Source organism: Morchella sextelata (genome assembly GCF_020137385.1).
Source record: "Morchella sextelata strain SCLS chromosome Unknown scls_6, whole genome shotgun sequence".
NCBI lineage: Eukaryota > Fungi > Ascomycota > Pezizomycetes > Pezizales > Morchellaceae > Morchella > Morchella sextelata.
The window spans coordinates 443,276-459,225 of record NW_025408621.1 but is presented as its reverse complement, the minus strand read 5'-3'; the positions used below and the strand labels follow the sequence as shown (position 1 = coordinate 459,225).

Below are 15,950 nucleotides of genomic sequence, written 5' to 3'. Positions count from 1 at the left end.
AAAAGCCCCCGAATCACATCCCATGATTCTAGCACCGCAAGCGCAACCGCAACCGCGTTGCACAGTGATGAGCGCTGTACTAACATATCAAATAGCCTGTTCCTGTTACAACCAATATCAAATTCACAAGCGCCTTCTCCCCTAATCACCCTGACACCACCCTTAAGCACCCTGAAGCAAGCAACTTTCAATTACTACCTTTTTTTTTTCCGCCAGCCAAGCTGTTTTTAACCTTCTTCTTCTTCTGCTTCAGCATTATATATATATCCACAACCTTTTTTTTTTACAGCCATCCATCCATGCATCCACCTTTTTGAGCCAATCCAGTCCTTTTTTTTTTGAAAAAAAAAAAAAAAAAAAACCATACAGCATCACTAGCATCTAAGCGAGCGGGAGGGCGCAACTATATCCTATCTAATTCTTTTTCTTTTTCTTTTTTCTTACAAGGTTCTCTTTTTTTTTTTTTTTTTTTTTTCCTTTTTCAAAAAAAACTACTTTAAGGTATTATATTACATAAGCTTTTCCCTTATCATACAATCATACAGTGTGGTAAAAGGAGAAGAAAAAAAAAAAGGCAAAAAATTAATAATAGGAAGTGAGTGAAATGAGTAGAATGTTTGAAATGAAATTGCTTGTATACTAGAAGTGTTATTTTTCTTGTGTAAAAATAATTAACATTCTGTTCATAACCGTTTTGAAAGGTGTATTTTGGGTTGGTTTGTGTTTTGATCTTTGGTGTAACATATAAAACTTAAGAAATACACTCAAATACACTTAGATAATAATACACTTTTGGCATAAACTTTTGAATACACTTTTGAAATACACTTTTACAAAAATAACAATAGTGTATTGTTAGATTACTGAAACAAACATACTTTATTTTTAAAACTATTCTTAAAGTGTTTCAATAAATTACTAGTGCAAATGATTGCAAAACAATTAAAATAATGTATTTTATTTTAATCCCATAAACATTGGCTCACACTACTTGCAGCTATTGGGAATACACTTTGCATCCATCATTATCTTTGAGTGTTTTAAAATTCAGGATTCTTTTCTGAAATCTAATCACAGATTAACATTCTTTTAACTTAAAGTGAACTGTCAAGTCTCCCCTATCAGCTAGTACTTTTAGGGCAGGACCAGACTTTTCAACTTCAAGTTTTCGTGTTTTAACTTGTTTCTAGCCTCCAATTTCAAACTACGCATGTTATTTAACTCAAGTTAATGCCAAAATACAGTTTTGTCAAAAGTGTATTCTTTACTTCTTTGAATATACTCTACCATTAATTCTCGTCCTCTAAATACGAAAGCCTGTTCTCTCTCTTATTCAAACGAATTCGGGCGGGAAAGTCTTGATTTCCCTTCAGATGCAAACTGTATTTCTACCTTAATAACAGGCTCTCAACCGCCCCAACCCGGATCTCCCAGTTATCAACCCTCTCAAACTGGCTGGGGGAATACACTACCCAAAAGCAATGGTTCAACGAAATCTCGCGACCAGTATTACTACATATCTTCAAGCCTACAGACCCCGCTATCTCAACCCCAATTGACAGCATCTAGCATACCCAAACCGCCCATCTGTGTAACCCAACCCCTACCTACAACCCGCCCTGCCTGCATCAACCCCACCAAAGCTCCAGCACCACCCCTCCCCCCACCAACCATGGCCACCAAGCTCCAAATCTCCAACCCACGGCGCATCCTCCTCGTCGGCACTCCCGACTCCGACCAGCTCGTCTTCCTCAAAAGTACCTCCCCCCGCCCCTGCCCCCTCCCCCTCACTATCCCAGCAGCACAACTAACCTCTAAGCAGCTCTAACAGGCACCCTCCCAGCCCTCACCACCGACTTCCCCGCCGGCGCATCCCACACACTCCACATCCAGACCGCCTACTACGACGCCACCGTCCCCATATGGATCGACGAGATCACGCCGTCGGCCGAGGACGAGTGGGCGAGCGGCTACCTGGCGCCCGAGGCGAAGGAGGTGCTGAAGGCGCTCGGCGGGTTCATCATCACGTTCCTGCGGCCGCAGGATGAAGCTGGTTTGGTAACATATTCCCCTCTACGCAGGTGTGGTGTTGAGGGTAGAGGAGCAGTGTGTTGATATGGTGTACAGGAGGCGATCAAGAAGCTTCTGGCGGCGCTGCAGCGCGTGGTCAGGGCGTGCGGGTATGCGTGGGACGGGGTGTGTCTTGCGGTCGCGATGCCGCAGAGCCTAAGGCCCGTGCTGGAGAAGCCGGTTGACGACTGGGAGGACCTGTGTCGCGAGTATGGGTTTGAGTATGTTGACTACGAGTTCAAGGGGCGGAACGACTACGGCGAGCCGGCGGGGATGGAGCGCGTGCATGAGGCGCTTGAGGCCAATGATTGGGGTGGCGACGACGATGATGCGGCGAGTTTTGGGTCGTTTGAGGATGGGGAGGAGGGGGTGGACCCGTTGAAGTTGGTGGGGGATGAGATGGAGAGGGAGATGTTTGGGCTCCATAGTGCTATCTTCCCGGATGAGGATGGGGAGGGGGAGGATGAGGATGAGGAGCTGCAGGTGGAGAAACTGGAGGCTATGATGATGAGGATGGCGGCGTTGAAAGGTATTGCCTTACCACCGCCCAGTAATCGGATCTATTAATCTATAAAGAACCTATTGATATACTAACAACTACATTTACGATCTAGATATGGGCGAAGAAGTATCAAAAGAAGAACGCCGTAAGATTGCCGCAAAGGCAATCGCAGATGTCATGAAATCTGCATGATGTCTAACCCAGTACCCACTCCCCACACTCCTTATTAAGAAAAAGAAATAATTTGTCCAAACCACCCTTCACCTTGCTCATACGTCAAGATCCATCTCCATATTACCCCTCAGCTCCCCAATCTTCTCAGCCAAAACCAGCTTTCCATACCTAACTGCAACCTTCACAGCCAGCTCCAGAGTCCTCTTCTGCCTAAAAAGACCACAGATCTCGAGTGCTTTTGCGCCGCGGTCGTCATCTTGACACTCCATCGCTACAAGCTGCAGCAGCGTTTTATCAATAATGTTTTCCCGCTTGGCCAGTTCACGCTCCTCGTCCGCAGTGGTAGTCGTGTAGGCTGCGAAATCCTCTTGCAGCGAGTGCAGTACGGATTCGCGGACGAATGTTTCCTCCAGTACGTCTGATTTTGGTGCCTCGGCCGCCGAGGGAGCCGTGGAAGTAAGTGGGATAGAAAATTCGAATTCGGAAAGAAGAGGTCGGGGGAAGTATGGGTATTTTTCACCTCCCTGTAGTATATACCATTAGCACCAAAAATGAATGATATATGCCTGTGGATTAGTGGTGAAAAAGGTAAATACCTTGAGAATGATACAATGGAACTTGTTCTGTGCCACCGCAACAGGCCAATAACTCTCCTGCTTCATCCCAGTGGCCAGACGATCCAACAGTCTAGTATCCAGTAGGGGGACCCATTTCGCCCTCCCCCGTTTCCTCCAATGCAAACAAACTAACAAGACGCCATCAGAATCGTAAACACAAGGATCCTAACCACCCACAACCCGTTAGCATCACAGTCCATCACTCACAGGGAAAAATACCCTAACCCACCCCATTATCTGAGAAGAAAACACTTCTGATACCCCCCTCAGCAGGGAGGGCAACGATATCCTCGCTTTGCAGCGTCTTATCTCGCTTGACATTCTCAATGGTATAGACAAGTTTTGTCCTCCCATCGGGCCCAACCGCTCCATTCCCCATAACAATCACATAATCCCTCCACGAGGCGCACGTGACAACCGGAGTATGTTTTTGTCTCCACACGCGGAATGGGACGCCGAAAAGTGTAAAGACTCTAACATACCCCACGGATGTGCAAACTACGATATAACTATCGCTCAGCGCAATACTTATAATGTCCTCTCCCTTCGGCATACTAGTTCTCCAATCGCCTTTCGTGGTCCAGCTCTCATGTGGGCGATAATAGATCATAGCCCCATTACCATCCTTTGGCTTGCAAGAAAATAGTGATCCGCCCTCATTCAAACACGCTTTGTCGTATAGGAAAGGGTCTGTGAAATGGAAGTCTCTGTAGACCTCGCGGTCATAGAATTCAACAGTGACAGTGTGGTGCGTTTCCTGGTCAACAGTCCACACAAAACCTACGAGATTTAGGCACAGATACCTGCGCATGCCCTTCCATGGCGTGCTTCCCGGTTGGAAACTCTCATGGGTTTCAGGCGCCCAGGGCTCGGTTCCATAAGCCCGGCGTTTACCAATCAGAAGGCCCCCGAGGGGTAAATCGGAGGCGCGGCGCTTGTTGTTTTTGTTGACCTCGACGTAGCCTGCACCATCATCATCTTCAATGAAGTCGTCAAGGTCGTCGGGGAGGAGGTCATCTAGTGAGTCCTGGGAGGGGCTACGCTCACGGTGAAGTTGGGCCGGAGGTTTGGAACGGGTTGGTAGAACGGTCGGGCGGCTGTTGATGCCAGTATCGTTGATAAGAGGTGCAGGACGGACGGATAGGTTTAACAGCCATCCTTGGTCGGTGGGTACAGGGTTGGGGAGAGTATAAAGTTGTCCTTGTGAGGTCGTAAAGGAGATGGTGTTTTCGGTAGGATGCCATGCGAGGCTGAGAATATTTTTGTAGTCCCATCTACAGAAATCGTTAATACGAGATATTTTGAGACTTGTTCGGGGGAGAGGAACCTTGAGATTATTGTTTGGGTTTTAGACTCCCAAATTAATAGCTTTCCGTCTCTGCCAGCGGAAGCGAGAAAAGCACCGTTAGGAGACCATGCATAGTCAGTGATATCTCCGTTGTGTCCATTAGCAAAGACCCTGTGTTTCTCCCAGTTGGTCCTATCCACAACCACTAGCTCCCTAGTGGGTGTTTGCGCGAGAAATGCTCGCCCATCCGGATGCCAAGCGACCTTTGAGCTAGACTCCGAATCTTCTTTTAGTGCGCTGATAATCCCATCAATCTTTTTGACCAACTCCGGCTCCTCCGTAGACAGAGAATAGATGTATATCGTCCCATCAACTCCCGACACAGCAAGATAGTTCCCCGACGGATGAAAAGCTACATGTTTGGCTGAGTTCTTTTGCCCGCGAAGGTTCATAACCCTCTGGTTGTCTTCCAAATTCACAACCTTAACCACCGTCTCATCGCTCGCAACAGCGACCAAGAGACCATCCGGCGACATTGAGAGGTCTCTTGGCGGTAAACTTGTCCGTACAAGTAGCTTTGTGAACGTATTTGTTGCCATTGAGAACATGGAGACGGTACCATCTTCTGCTGAGACGACAAAATGGTCATCGGAAGCCACGACGGCTGTCTTTCCGTCTTGCGACTGCTCAATTGTTGCCGGTTCATCCTCGGAGGCTACAGTGTACTTTCGGATAACTTCATTGTTACCGACGGTGATTAGATATTTCCCGTCAGGGGAATAGGTCATCGACGTGGGTCCGGCGGTGTCTGAGGTCTGTTAGCATGGCTTGCTGGAGCTCCCAGACTGGAAGAGGACGCACGAGCATATCGTGGAATGACACGAGGCTGGGTAGTCATAGCTGTGGTGCTTTTGGTCCGGTGTTGAAGCTCAATTGGTATTATTCGTTTTTCCTATATCGTGGTATTTTCTTTTCGCGGATAGTTGAAGTTGGGAAAACGCGTTGAAGCGCGTAAATTGGCTTTCTACGCTTCGTGTTTTGGCAAGGATTATTCGCCAAGAATGCGGCGAGTGAGATCCCATGATACTCTCAAGAGCCTCACGACAGGGTAACCGTTTAAAATCAATTACCCTAGACTGGCGGGGCAGGAAATTGAACTTTTCTTTAGGTGAACTGCTTTTTTCTTCACCAACCAGCAGCATAACGAAAAACTCCACAATGCCTCAATCAAAACCTTCAACAACTGTAACGAAAGCTGCGTCCAAGTCCGATGAGGCCACACCCGAGGTCAAAAAAACCGAAGTGGTCAAAAAAACCGAGACAGTAGTAATCGTTCCTAGTGACACTCCCTACCAATTGAACAAGGAGCAGGTAATTTTTCTCTTCAATTTTGGCGCAAATTTTTTTTTTTTTTTAGCTAACGACGACGGAATTAGGTCCTCAAAGCTTCCAATGCACTCATAAAATTCGTCGGAAGCAGGGAAGACAAAAGCGCCAAAAAAAACTTGCTTAAAGATGACGAAGACTCAAATGAACGCGTCCAGGCGATTTGGTTGAACCTCACAACTAAGAAGTTCAGTACTGACGTTAGAAGGTTGAAGCCTATCCAAATGTTAGACTCCCCCCGCTACTTCTTTACTCTATTTCACTCACCTTCCCCTTTTGCCAATGACGAGCAAACTACGTCTACGCCGGAATTCCCGACTTCTCAACCACTAACATCTTGCGCGCAGTCCCCTCCCCCACTCCATTCATGATCTAACCACCACCACCGTCTGCCTAATTGTCAAAGACCCCCAGCGCACCTTCAAAGACCTCATCGACGCCGCCGGTCTCTCCTCCACCGTCACCCGCGTCATCGGAATCAGCAAACTGCGCGCCAAGTTCAAGTCCTTCGAATCTCTCCGTCTCCTCCGCGACTCCCACGATCTCTTCCTCGCCGATGACAGCATCGTCCGCATGCTCCCCCCGATTCTCGGAAAGACCTTCTTCCAGCACACCACCAAGGTCCCCATCGCCATCGAAACCCCTCCAAACAACGCCGAGAAACTCAAGAGGAAGATCGAGAAGGCCCTTAGCTCAACAATGATCCATTTGACCCCCAGCGCAAACACAGGCATCAGGGTCGCGCTGAGTACCTTCACGGGCGAGCAGGTCACCGAGAACGTCCAGGCGGTCGTGAATGCCGCGTTGGAGAAGAAGAAGCTCCCTGGTGGATGGCGCGGGGCAAGGAGTATCCATATCAAGTCGCCCAGCTCGGCGGCACTGCCGATATGGATGACGCCGCAACTCTTCGATGAGGATGATGTGCTTTCGGCGGAGGCGGCCGCCGCAAAGGACCAGAAGTTTCTCGCGAAACAGGATAAACAAGCCGCAAAGAACAAGGAAAGGGCGCAGAGAAAGAAGGAGAACCAACAAAGGAAGGCTACCCTTCCGCCCGCGGATGAAGAGGCCGAGGCTGGTAAGCGTAAGGAGGAGAAGAAACCAGCGGAGGAGAAAATAACGAAGAGTACGGAGAAGCTCGTAGATGCTTCTGTTAAAGAGCAGATGAAGAGAAAGCGGGTGGTCGATGTACTGGATAAGGGCCTGGATGCGAGTGTGAAGGAGGCTAAGAAACTGAAGGCGAAGAAGCTGTAGGCTCGGCGTAGGAGGAGGGAATGTTGAGAATTGGTAATGGCTACGCTGTAACTATATTTTTCTTTTATTGTTTTTTGATTCGAAAAGTTTCTTCCTGTCTTGTGATTTAAAATTCTAGCAACACATTGATTTGGGTTCGAAGAGAAGTGAACGAGAGGTCAAGAAGACTAGTACATAATCTTTTGTTTGTTAGGAAGGGGGACTCGCTCCCCGAGGTACAGACTCAAAATAAAAATTAAGCTTCAGATCTACATATCAGTATCAGGATGGATGTGACAGAAACCCATATCCGGAGATAGGCTGTCATTGACACCTAGTCATACTAACCACATTAGGATTTCATAATGCGCTAACTTAATCAGGCAACTGAAGACAATGGGCTTTTGACGTGTTTTAAGGTGACAGTAGCTGATGCATAAACTATCACAGTATTCTTCGTATTGTTTAGAATCTTTCAGGCGTACTGGGGGCGGTAGAGGCGAATCCTAGAGTGTGCATACGAGGTCCAAAATCGAGTGATAATACATGATGGAAACGATCACAGCATCTTGCTACAGGTCGTTTGTACTAGTAGGAGGACTCTAGAGCCAGATTTTTTACTATAAACAGACGAAACAAACCTAGCCCAATCTTTGTAGCAAGGATATAGATGTAGAAGACCCCTCCGCCCCGCCTTGACTTTTCATGAGCTTTTTCACTTCTAATCACCCCCACTCCACTTTCATGAAAGCAAAAGAAACAAGCCCCGTGGATCAAATATGTGCCATTACAGTATCATTATTAAGCCTCCTCGCAGTCTTTCCTCTGTCCAAGACTCTACTCTCTAAAAAGCAAGGGGAAAAAACTCTACACGAAAGAAGAAAAAAATCGACACCATAAAACCCCGTAACTCACATTCAAGCAACACCCTCTACTTCTCCTTCTGCTTCTGCTTCAACTCCTTTGCCGGCGGATCCAGCTCATTATCTAAAGCAATATACACAAACACGGCGGCCTTCACACATCTCACGTCAGCAACCACATTCACAATCCCCTACAGCAGCAATAGGGGCATACGTACAATGACGGAGCTTGACACAACACATATCCACAGCAGAATCTCTTGTCTCTTCTGTCTCTGCTCTATCGCTAGTATACTGGTCCATGCCGAGGGTAGAGGGGGACTTACGGCCTTGAGAATCTCGACCTGGTAGATGAGCTCGCCGATGCCCTGGGGTACCACCAGTCAGCCTTGTCCGCAGAGTGAATAGGTGGATGGGTGGGAACCTACAGCCCTAGTATCCAAGAAGTACGCCTTCACCCTCTCCTCCCCAGCGGGCTCGGGGAAGGGGTAAGTGTACATACCGCGGCGGACGAAAGCCCGATGGTTAAATGTGGAATGAGCTCTAGCAGGTACCTTGACATTGACCTTGACCGCAGAGGCGCAGCGTAACAGCAGGTGGCGAGCTGCTTGGGAGAACATTTCGAGTGATGAAAAGTAGTGGATGGAACTTTGATGGAGGATGGATTAGAGTGCAAAGTATGAGGTGCGCGAGGAGTCTGGGATTAGAGTTAAAAAGTGACGGGGGTATCTGGCTCTATTCTATGTTTTGGGTTGGTTCCGTCATGGGATATCACTCGCATGTGGCGCCGCTGGATGGGGGAATAGTACTATATCGATGACGAAACCGCGGTTTTTTCAACACTGCAGAACTTGGGCCACATATACCTAAACCTACTACAGCACTACTTCCAAAGCACCGCAATTGCAAGTCCATATTATTGACAAGCAGCAGTTTAAACTTCAACCAGACATAACAATACACACAACAACATTCAGCCATCTACTATTCACCCTTAGGCAGCAGAAAAAAACATACAAAGCCAAAACATAACCCATAACATATTCTATAAGAGCCAATATCAACAATAGTCCGTCCATTATGAATTACAAGAAGCCCAGTCCATCCATCATCAACTCATACCTCTCTCACCCAAGCAATAATACACTAAAGTTTTTCTTTATAATAAAAACCCGCAAAAAAAAAAGAAGAAACGCAAAACCCAAATCCCACTCATTAACAACGTAGTAGTAATTTAATAAGTACGCCATTTTACCCTGGCGCCGCAACCCCACAACGTCTATCATCAATCTGCCTGTCCTACGCCTCGACAAGCAGCTCTATGAGAGGAACCTGCTAGCATTCTCCTTCTTGACTCTTGTCACAACCTTTGAGACAGCAGCCTTGACAACGGCCGCAGCCTTCTCTGTTTCTTTCTTGGTATGGCCAATGCTGATGCAAGCCTTGAAAGCCGCTTCGTGCTTCCATACGACGCGGGCGCTGTTCTTCTCAGGGACGTTCTTGACACGGGAGATGAGGACCCCGTTGGCAACCGCCTGTTTTTGCATCACATATCAGCACTCAATCCTCAGGGTTAAGGGAAGACACAAAACATACCTCGTCGACAATATCAATCATCAATCTCTCCTGGTCTGCAATACTTCCGCAGATCTCCTTCTTCAACGTGAACATGCAGACAGGGTTCTCAATGTCGCTGGTGCACCTGACATACTCGCTGCGGTCCATCACGGCCCTGAAGGCCTTGATGTTCTCTCTGAGGACTGACAGGACATCCGGGTTGTTCTCCAGGAGCTTGATGGTCTCACTAGCGGTGACGGCAAGAATGGCGGGAAGAGCGGCGCTGAAGACGTAGGCAGAGCTAGAGATACGCTGGTGCTCAATGATCTCGTGGGAGCCGGCGCAGAAGCCACCACCGGCGCAGATGGAGTGTGAGAGTGAGCCAACGAGCATGTCGACGGAGAGAGGGTCAACGTTGAGGTGCTCGGTGATACCGCGGCCGGTGCGGCCGAGGGTGCCGAATGAGTGGGATTCGTCAAGGATGAGACGGTATTTGTAGCGTTGCTTGAGCTCGATCTGTAATTGTGTTAATAAGTATACTTTTTAAGGTTGTATTATGGAAACTTACGATCTTAGGCAAGTCGACCATATCCCCGGTAGTCTCAAAGAGACCTTCGGTCACAATAAAGCGTCTCGTCAACGGCTTCTTCGCCATCTCCTTTTGTACCTTCTGCAGCACTCTCTCCAAATCCTCCAAATCATTATGTTCAAACCACCTCACGGTACTCCTAGAGATATCGAGCCCCTTCTGTATCGAGTAGTTGACCGCCTTATCCGCAACAATGATATCACCCCTCTTGGCAAACGCCGGGATCATACTGCTAATCGTCGAGAATGCCTGCGCATATACAATGCAACTCGGCACGCCGAGGAAGTTTGCAATGTCACGCTCGGTATCCATGTGCACATCCTGGGTCCCGTAAAAGTTTGGAGGTCCACAAGCACCGGCACCGTAGTTACGCAATATCTGGATAGCGCGCTCCTTCAAGATCTCGTTTGAAACGAAGTTGAAGAAATTGAACGACGCATAATTGTTCACTGTGCGGCCGTTGGCGAGCTTGACCTTGGGGCCCGTGGGGCCGACGATGACGGGGCGCTTCTCGTTCTCGGCGGCCTCGAGCTCGGTGGGGTGGGCGACGAGCGGCTCGGGCGTCCAGTCTTGAACGAGCTCGTCGATTTCCTATGTGACACGTGGTGGTTAGCCTCTGTAGCTCTCCGGACTGTGAACAATGAAATTCCGTACCTCTTCAGTTAGGTCTGCGGCCTTGGACTTGTTCGTGCTGTAGCGCGGCGCAAGCAGGTATCGCACCGCGAACAGGAAGAGCCCCAATTCGACGACGCTGCGGACGGGGTCGTTCTGGTATGAGCTTTTGATGTATCGGAGGAGGATCGCCGAGCCCGGGACCTGCTGGAAGCGGGTTGAGAGCTGGCCGGCGGTGGAGTTGAGGAGCTGGTAGGCTTCGTGGATATCCATTGTGAGATTTTTCGAGTTCTTCTGAGACCTTCTTTTATTTCCCTTTCTTTCCCCAAGTGGTTCGTGAGCTTGGTATCTACGGTTTAGGGAAAGGGAAAAAAACCGTACGTGGAAAAAGGGAAAAGGAGAGCTTGTGTGGCAGCCAGGGCCTGATTACTCAAGTCGGGTAACTGCTCACCCGATACCCGTTCTGGTGTCAGGGGTAATGATAACGGCTGGGCTTGGGCTGGGCAGGGAACGTCTTGGCTGCTGGGCCGAGGCAACTCGACGCAACAACCAGCTAACGGGGATCGTGGAGTGATGCATGCATGGATTGTCACTCGCGTTTGGTATTCCAGTCCCGTACTAACTAATTAAATCATACACGCAACGATTAAAAGAAATAAAAAGCATAAGTAACTACTCAAAGCTCCCCTCCAGAATGTTGATCCTCTGCATTAAGCTTCCCACCTGGCCCCAGATAAACCTTAAAGAGCGCTTTGAGTCCCCCATCGCTCAGCTCCATGTGTCTGCCTGGTATCTTCAAATACTCCAACTTGCCCTTTTTACCCAGGCTCTTCAGCCCGATCCAATCCTCCTTGTAGATGTCCCTATTCTCCAACAACGTTATCTCTCCACTCGTGCGGTTCACCTCGGCGAACCACGCGCTCTCCTTTGGCACCACAGTCACGTCCTCCTCAAACATGATCATCACAAACCTCTCCAGCCCAGCCAAGTTCTCCCTATAAGTCTCATTCCTCTTCCCATCCCTCTCGTTGTTGATGTCCGCCAAGAACGCCGACCTTTCTAGATACGGGCCTAGGTCCTCAGGGTCCCTGAAGTACTGCGCAGGCACAACCTTATACTGTACCCACGGGGTCCATTTGCTGGATCTCAACAGTGATGACGCAGACTTACACACAAAGTCCGTTGGCTTACACTCGCCCAAAAAGTCCGCGATACCATTGTGCTGCGAGCCAAACGTAAGGAGCGTCCGCACAGGCGGGTTATTACAGCGCTCGACATAGCCGCGCAAGAACTGACCGCCCTGGGAAAACCCGATCGCGTTGAAGCCGCCGGCGAGCTCGGGGACGGAGGCGAGCTGGTCACATACTGTCGCCAGCTGGGTGTTTACGAGGCCGAAGAAGCTTGCGGAGCGGTCAGACGAGGGGTCTTCGTCTAGGTAGACGGAGTGAACGAAGGTGCCGGGGTTTGTCTGCGCTTGTTAGTGGCGTGTTTGGGGGAGACAGAGGTGGGGGAACAACTTCGTTGGCTAGCTCGCCGACGGAGGTTATGCCTTCGGAATCATAGGTGTCGCCTGAGGTTCATGATTGTTAGCTGGGTTTGGAGGTATAGATTGGAGATGTTCTGTCTAGTACCGAGACCGTGCCATATCACCAGTGGTAATTGTTTCTGCGACTTTTCGATAGGAGTCGCGCGTACAACTGCCGCAGAGGCGAGCAGAGCCAGAGCCAAAACCACCATGTTGATAGTGGATATGAAGTAGTTGAATGCTGAAGAAGCCTCGTATATAAACTCAAACGCTGAACAAGAACTGGTGACTGGTCACGTAAAGTGAGAACGGGTGAGCGAAGTGTAGAATCGATAGCTTACGTAGGGTAGTAGTTATTCGCTCCGTCACTAAGCGCGGCTAGCTCCACAACTGTAGGGATTAATAGTAAAAGGGCCTAGCCAAAATGGTCATTACTAACAATTACAATAAGTACTCACTCTCAGCGTATCTTTTGCTGGTAGGACTTACATAAAAGGGCCTAAATTCCGTCATCACGGAGTGACCTTTCCCCTCTTCTTCCTTCATACTCGATCCATATCCACCAGAAGAATATCTCATCTGTTCTTTCGGTGTTTTCCTTTTTATTTTATCTCCAAACTGCTTCTCCAGCAGGATTTATTAATTGGTATATTAAAAGCCGTTTCAATGGCACAAACACCTCGGGAAAGGAGGATTTGATCTCTCTGTTTCTCCGGTGCAGTACCGGCTTCAATATTTTCCAATCAGCCTATGGCTGGTGTCAGTGCCGGTGCTGCCCAAAGAAGCACGAAGAGGTAATCATCTGGAGGTTAACCGGAAACTTTGAAGATTCTCTTGGAGAGTAAGTTATTGGATTCTTTTCTTCTGATGAGTTGTGTCAATTACTGCTGGTTTCGTTGATGGTATACTATTGATTTTCTGATGATTTATTATTGATTTCTTTGATGATTCGCTATTGATTTCCCTTATGATTCCTTTGATGATTTTCTACGAATTTCTTGATAATTTCCTACCGGTTTCGTTGATTTTTGATCAACTGATTAATTATTATACCCATCTTTCTTTATGAGTACCTACTAATTGATTTATGAGTTCTACTCCTTTTGTATTTTTCTATCACTCAACTACTCATATCGTCTTCAAATATAAAAACAAGTCTAACAAATTGTTTTCATCGCAGATCTAGATCTCTAACCCCTCCCCCTCTTTCCGCAGAGAAGGCCACTCTGCATACACCGACGCCCTATGGGGCTCGGTCGTCGCATATACCGACGCCCTATGGGGTTCGGTGACCGCATATACCGACGCACTATTGGGCTCGGCCTTCCAGATGCCGACAAATTATCGGTTATAGGGTGTCTGCCACGTTTACAAACTTGACATCCGAAGGGTCATAATTCGGGGGGGGGATCAGTTACAGGTGTTTCAAACCCGGTATATTGGTCCCCGGGTGCTCTAAACCCGAGCATTGGCTCCGGCATCGGTTCCGCAGCTGCATTTTCCATCGGCCTTGGGGTGTCTACCAGGTTATTGGAGGGTTCTTGTGGGTTTCTTTGGTGAGTTTATAATTGTCCCTCTTTCGTTTCGAAATTTATCGTGTTAGTTAATTGTAACGTGTTACTGATAAAACCTGTGTTATTAGAAACGAGGACTTTCGTGCTCCGGGAAGGCGAGACGGACCCACTCTCTGTGGGTTAGTTTATATCCTCTCTTTCATTATTCTGTTCTACTCACTAATTAGATAGGTGTACTAATAAACATACCTACATTCTTAGATTAAACCAGGACCTTCATCTACTCGTTGAGATGATAAGGGCAAACGATCTTTCGATCGCCCTTTACATAAGGAAATCCTGGGCGGATTCATGCTATTGGTAGTAGTGCTCGCAACGAGCATTACTACCAATAGCTGAATTCCGAAGGGCCCGCTGCTCTCGGTCGGGTTTTCTTTTTAGTTGTTGGGCCAAAAATAACTAAATGTTACTGTATTTTTTTACCGTGTGTTGCTTATATTATAAGAGTTGAAGGAAGAAATGGAGTATATCCAAGATTTATATTCGAGGCTTGGGTAGAGCAACGAAGACCTCAATGACTCCCCCTCTCTGATCTCCTTCTTCCTCTTCCTCTTCTTCTTTCCTCTTTTTGAGTGATGTAATAATTTTAGACAGGATATATTGCAGAGATTCACCTTATCGTGAGCAAACTAATTTTATACTTTAGCATTCTTCTACATAGGTCCAATACATGCTTACAAATATCAAAGTGCTTCTATGCGCTCCTTCATAGCATATCACTCGTCCAAATATTTTCGTCTTTTATCTCTGCAGATACTGCATGCTTTCTTTTCTGTGTAGCTCATAATGTAGTATAACAACTTGTTCACAAGTCTAACAATCTTTAGCTCTATTTATCTGTATGGTGGTGGTGGTGGTGGTCATGAAGGGGTGATTTCTGGCGACTGAATAGAGTTTCCTCAAAAACCGAAGTGTTCGTTAAGCCGAAGACCTCTAGATCTTATCTTCTCTTACCACAGTGAGCATTTAGTCATTTAGTACCGCATCCAAATGGGGTCGAATTAGTAGTCGACACCAGCCACAGGCTAAATCCTTATAATAACACCATATCCGTACTGGGCCATAGAATATTAAGACGTCATCACCAGCTTATCTCGCAAACCACGGCTAGCAGTCCCCTTCAGATACTCCATGACAAGTAAAATCCGCTTCAGCACAGAAGTAGAGTAGAGATCTTTTATTGAGCCCTAGATTCCGTACAACCCCTACTCACCCACACTTGCAGCATACATGTATGCACACAGGATGGTTTTCGGGAGGGTGGTTTTAAATAGGTACAAAGAATGTTATTGAAAAAAACACAAAAAATAAACGAACACGACACAATGCTAGAACTCCGATTATTTTTTTAAAGTTGGGTTTTACATTACACGGATTTGCTTGTTTATTCGTTGATCTTGGCCAAGAGCCTGTGAGAGTGACAGCTATGTTAGCACCGCGTTGTGATATAGACATTCGGATTGGAGAAAGGCGGCGAAAAATGGGAAGAAGACATACTCATGATCCCTGAAGAGGGTGTACTCCTCCTCTCCGACCTTGACTGGGCTTCCACCGTACTGCACAATTATCAGCTCCACGCACTTAAATACGAACCAGGATATCAAAAGAGTCCTACCTGGGGGATCAAGACACGGTCACCAGGTTTGACTGAGACCTCGAGTCTCTTTCCCTCCTTGTCGAAGCCACCGGGGCCGACAGCGAGGACCTTGGCCTCAGAGAGTTTCTCGACGGTGGACTCGGGGAGGAAGATTCCTGAGGCGGTCTTCGCCTCGGCCTTGATGCGCTGGACCAAGATACGGTCGAGGAGAGGAGCAAGAGACTTGATGGAACGGAGAGAGGTGGCCTGCACGTAGTGGGGTTATTTGGTTAGTAACAACGAGGATTGCTAGTGGGGTAGAGGGCAAAATCATTACCATTGCGAAGGTTTATAAGGTCCAATTAAAGGTCAATTTTATGAATTAAT

At 47.7% G+C, this 15,950-nt stretch overlaps 7 protein-coding genes across 7 annotated transcripts; 2 read left to right on the top strand and 5 right to left on the bottom strand.

Moving 5' to 3' along the window:
- Nucleotides 1-1,672: 1,672 nt before the first annotated feature.
- On the top strand, nt 1,673-2,764 carry H6S33_011265 (uncharacterized protein; the record flags this gene model as incomplete). The annotated part of the gene is made up of 4 exons (XM_044842608.1): nt 1,673-1,757; nt 1,823-2,058; nt 2,128-2,620; nt 2,685-2,764. 4 exons carry the CDS (start codon nt 1,673-1,675, stop codon nt 2,762-2,764), a joined length of 894 nt encoding a protein of 297 aa, XP_044696033.1.
- Nucleotides 2,765-2,841: 77 nt separating this feature from the next.
- H6S33_011264 (uncharacterized protein) lies at nt 2,842-5,549 on the bottom strand (the record flags this gene model as incomplete). The annotated part of the gene is made up of 5 exons (XM_044842607.1): nt 2,842-3,270; nt 3,343-3,528; nt 3,593-4,637; nt 4,691-5,459; nt 5,513-5,549. 5 exons carry the CDS (start codon nt 5,547-5,549, stop codon nt 2,842-2,844), a joined length of 2,466 nt encoding a protein of 821 aa, XP_044696032.1.
- A 320-nt stretch (nt 5,550-5,869) lies between these two features.
- On the top strand, nt 5,870-7,288 carry H6S33_011263 (uncharacterized protein; the record flags this gene model as incomplete). The annotated part of the gene is made up of 3 exons (XM_044842606.1): nt 5,870-6,022; nt 6,088-6,263; nt 6,385-7,288. 3 exons carry the CDS (start codon nt 5,870-5,872, stop codon nt 7,286-7,288), a joined length of 1,233 nt encoding a protein of 410 aa, XP_044696031.1.
- A 910-nt stretch (nt 7,289-8,198) lies between these two features.
- Nucleotides 8,199-8,750, bottom strand: H6S33_011262 (uncharacterized protein; the record flags this gene model as incomplete). The annotated part of the gene is made up of 3 exons (XM_044842605.1): nt 8,199-8,282; nt 8,349-8,498; nt 8,559-8,750. The coding sequence occupies 3 exons, from the start codon at nt 8,748-8,750 to the stop codon at nt 8,199-8,201; spliced, it is 426 nt and encodes a 141-aa protein (XP_044696030.1).
- Nucleotides 8,751-9,449: 699 nt separating this feature from the next.
- Nucleotides 9,450-11,161, bottom strand: H6S33_011261 (uncharacterized protein; the record flags this gene model as incomplete). The annotated part of the gene is made up of 4 exons (XM_044842603.1): nt 9,450-9,665; nt 9,727-10,203; nt 10,256-10,867; nt 10,931-11,161. The coding sequence occupies 4 exons, from the start codon at nt 11,159-11,161 to the stop codon at nt 9,450-9,452; spliced, it is 1,536 nt and encodes a 511-aa protein (XP_044696029.1).
- A 403-nt stretch (nt 11,162-11,564) lies between these two features.
- H6S33_011260 (uncharacterized protein) lies at nt 11,565-12,625 on the bottom strand (the record flags this gene model as incomplete). The annotated part of the gene is made up of 3 exons (XM_044842602.1): nt 11,565-12,356; nt 12,406-12,458; nt 12,520-12,625. 3 exons carry the CDS (start codon nt 12,623-12,625, stop codon nt 11,565-11,567), a joined length of 951 nt encoding a protein of 316 aa, XP_044696028.1.
- A 2,746-nt stretch (nt 12,626-15,371) lies between these two features.
- Nucleotides 15,372-15,903, bottom strand: H6S33_011259 (uncharacterized protein; the record flags this gene model as incomplete). The annotated part of the gene is made up of 4 exons (XM_044842601.1): nt 15,372-15,396; nt 15,485-15,543; nt 15,603-15,830; nt 15,901-15,903. The coding sequence occupies 4 exons, from the start codon at nt 15,901-15,903 to the stop codon at nt 15,372-15,374; spliced, it is 315 nt and encodes a 104-aa protein (XP_044696027.1).
- Between the last annotated feature and the right edge of the window lie 47 nt (nt 15,904-15,950).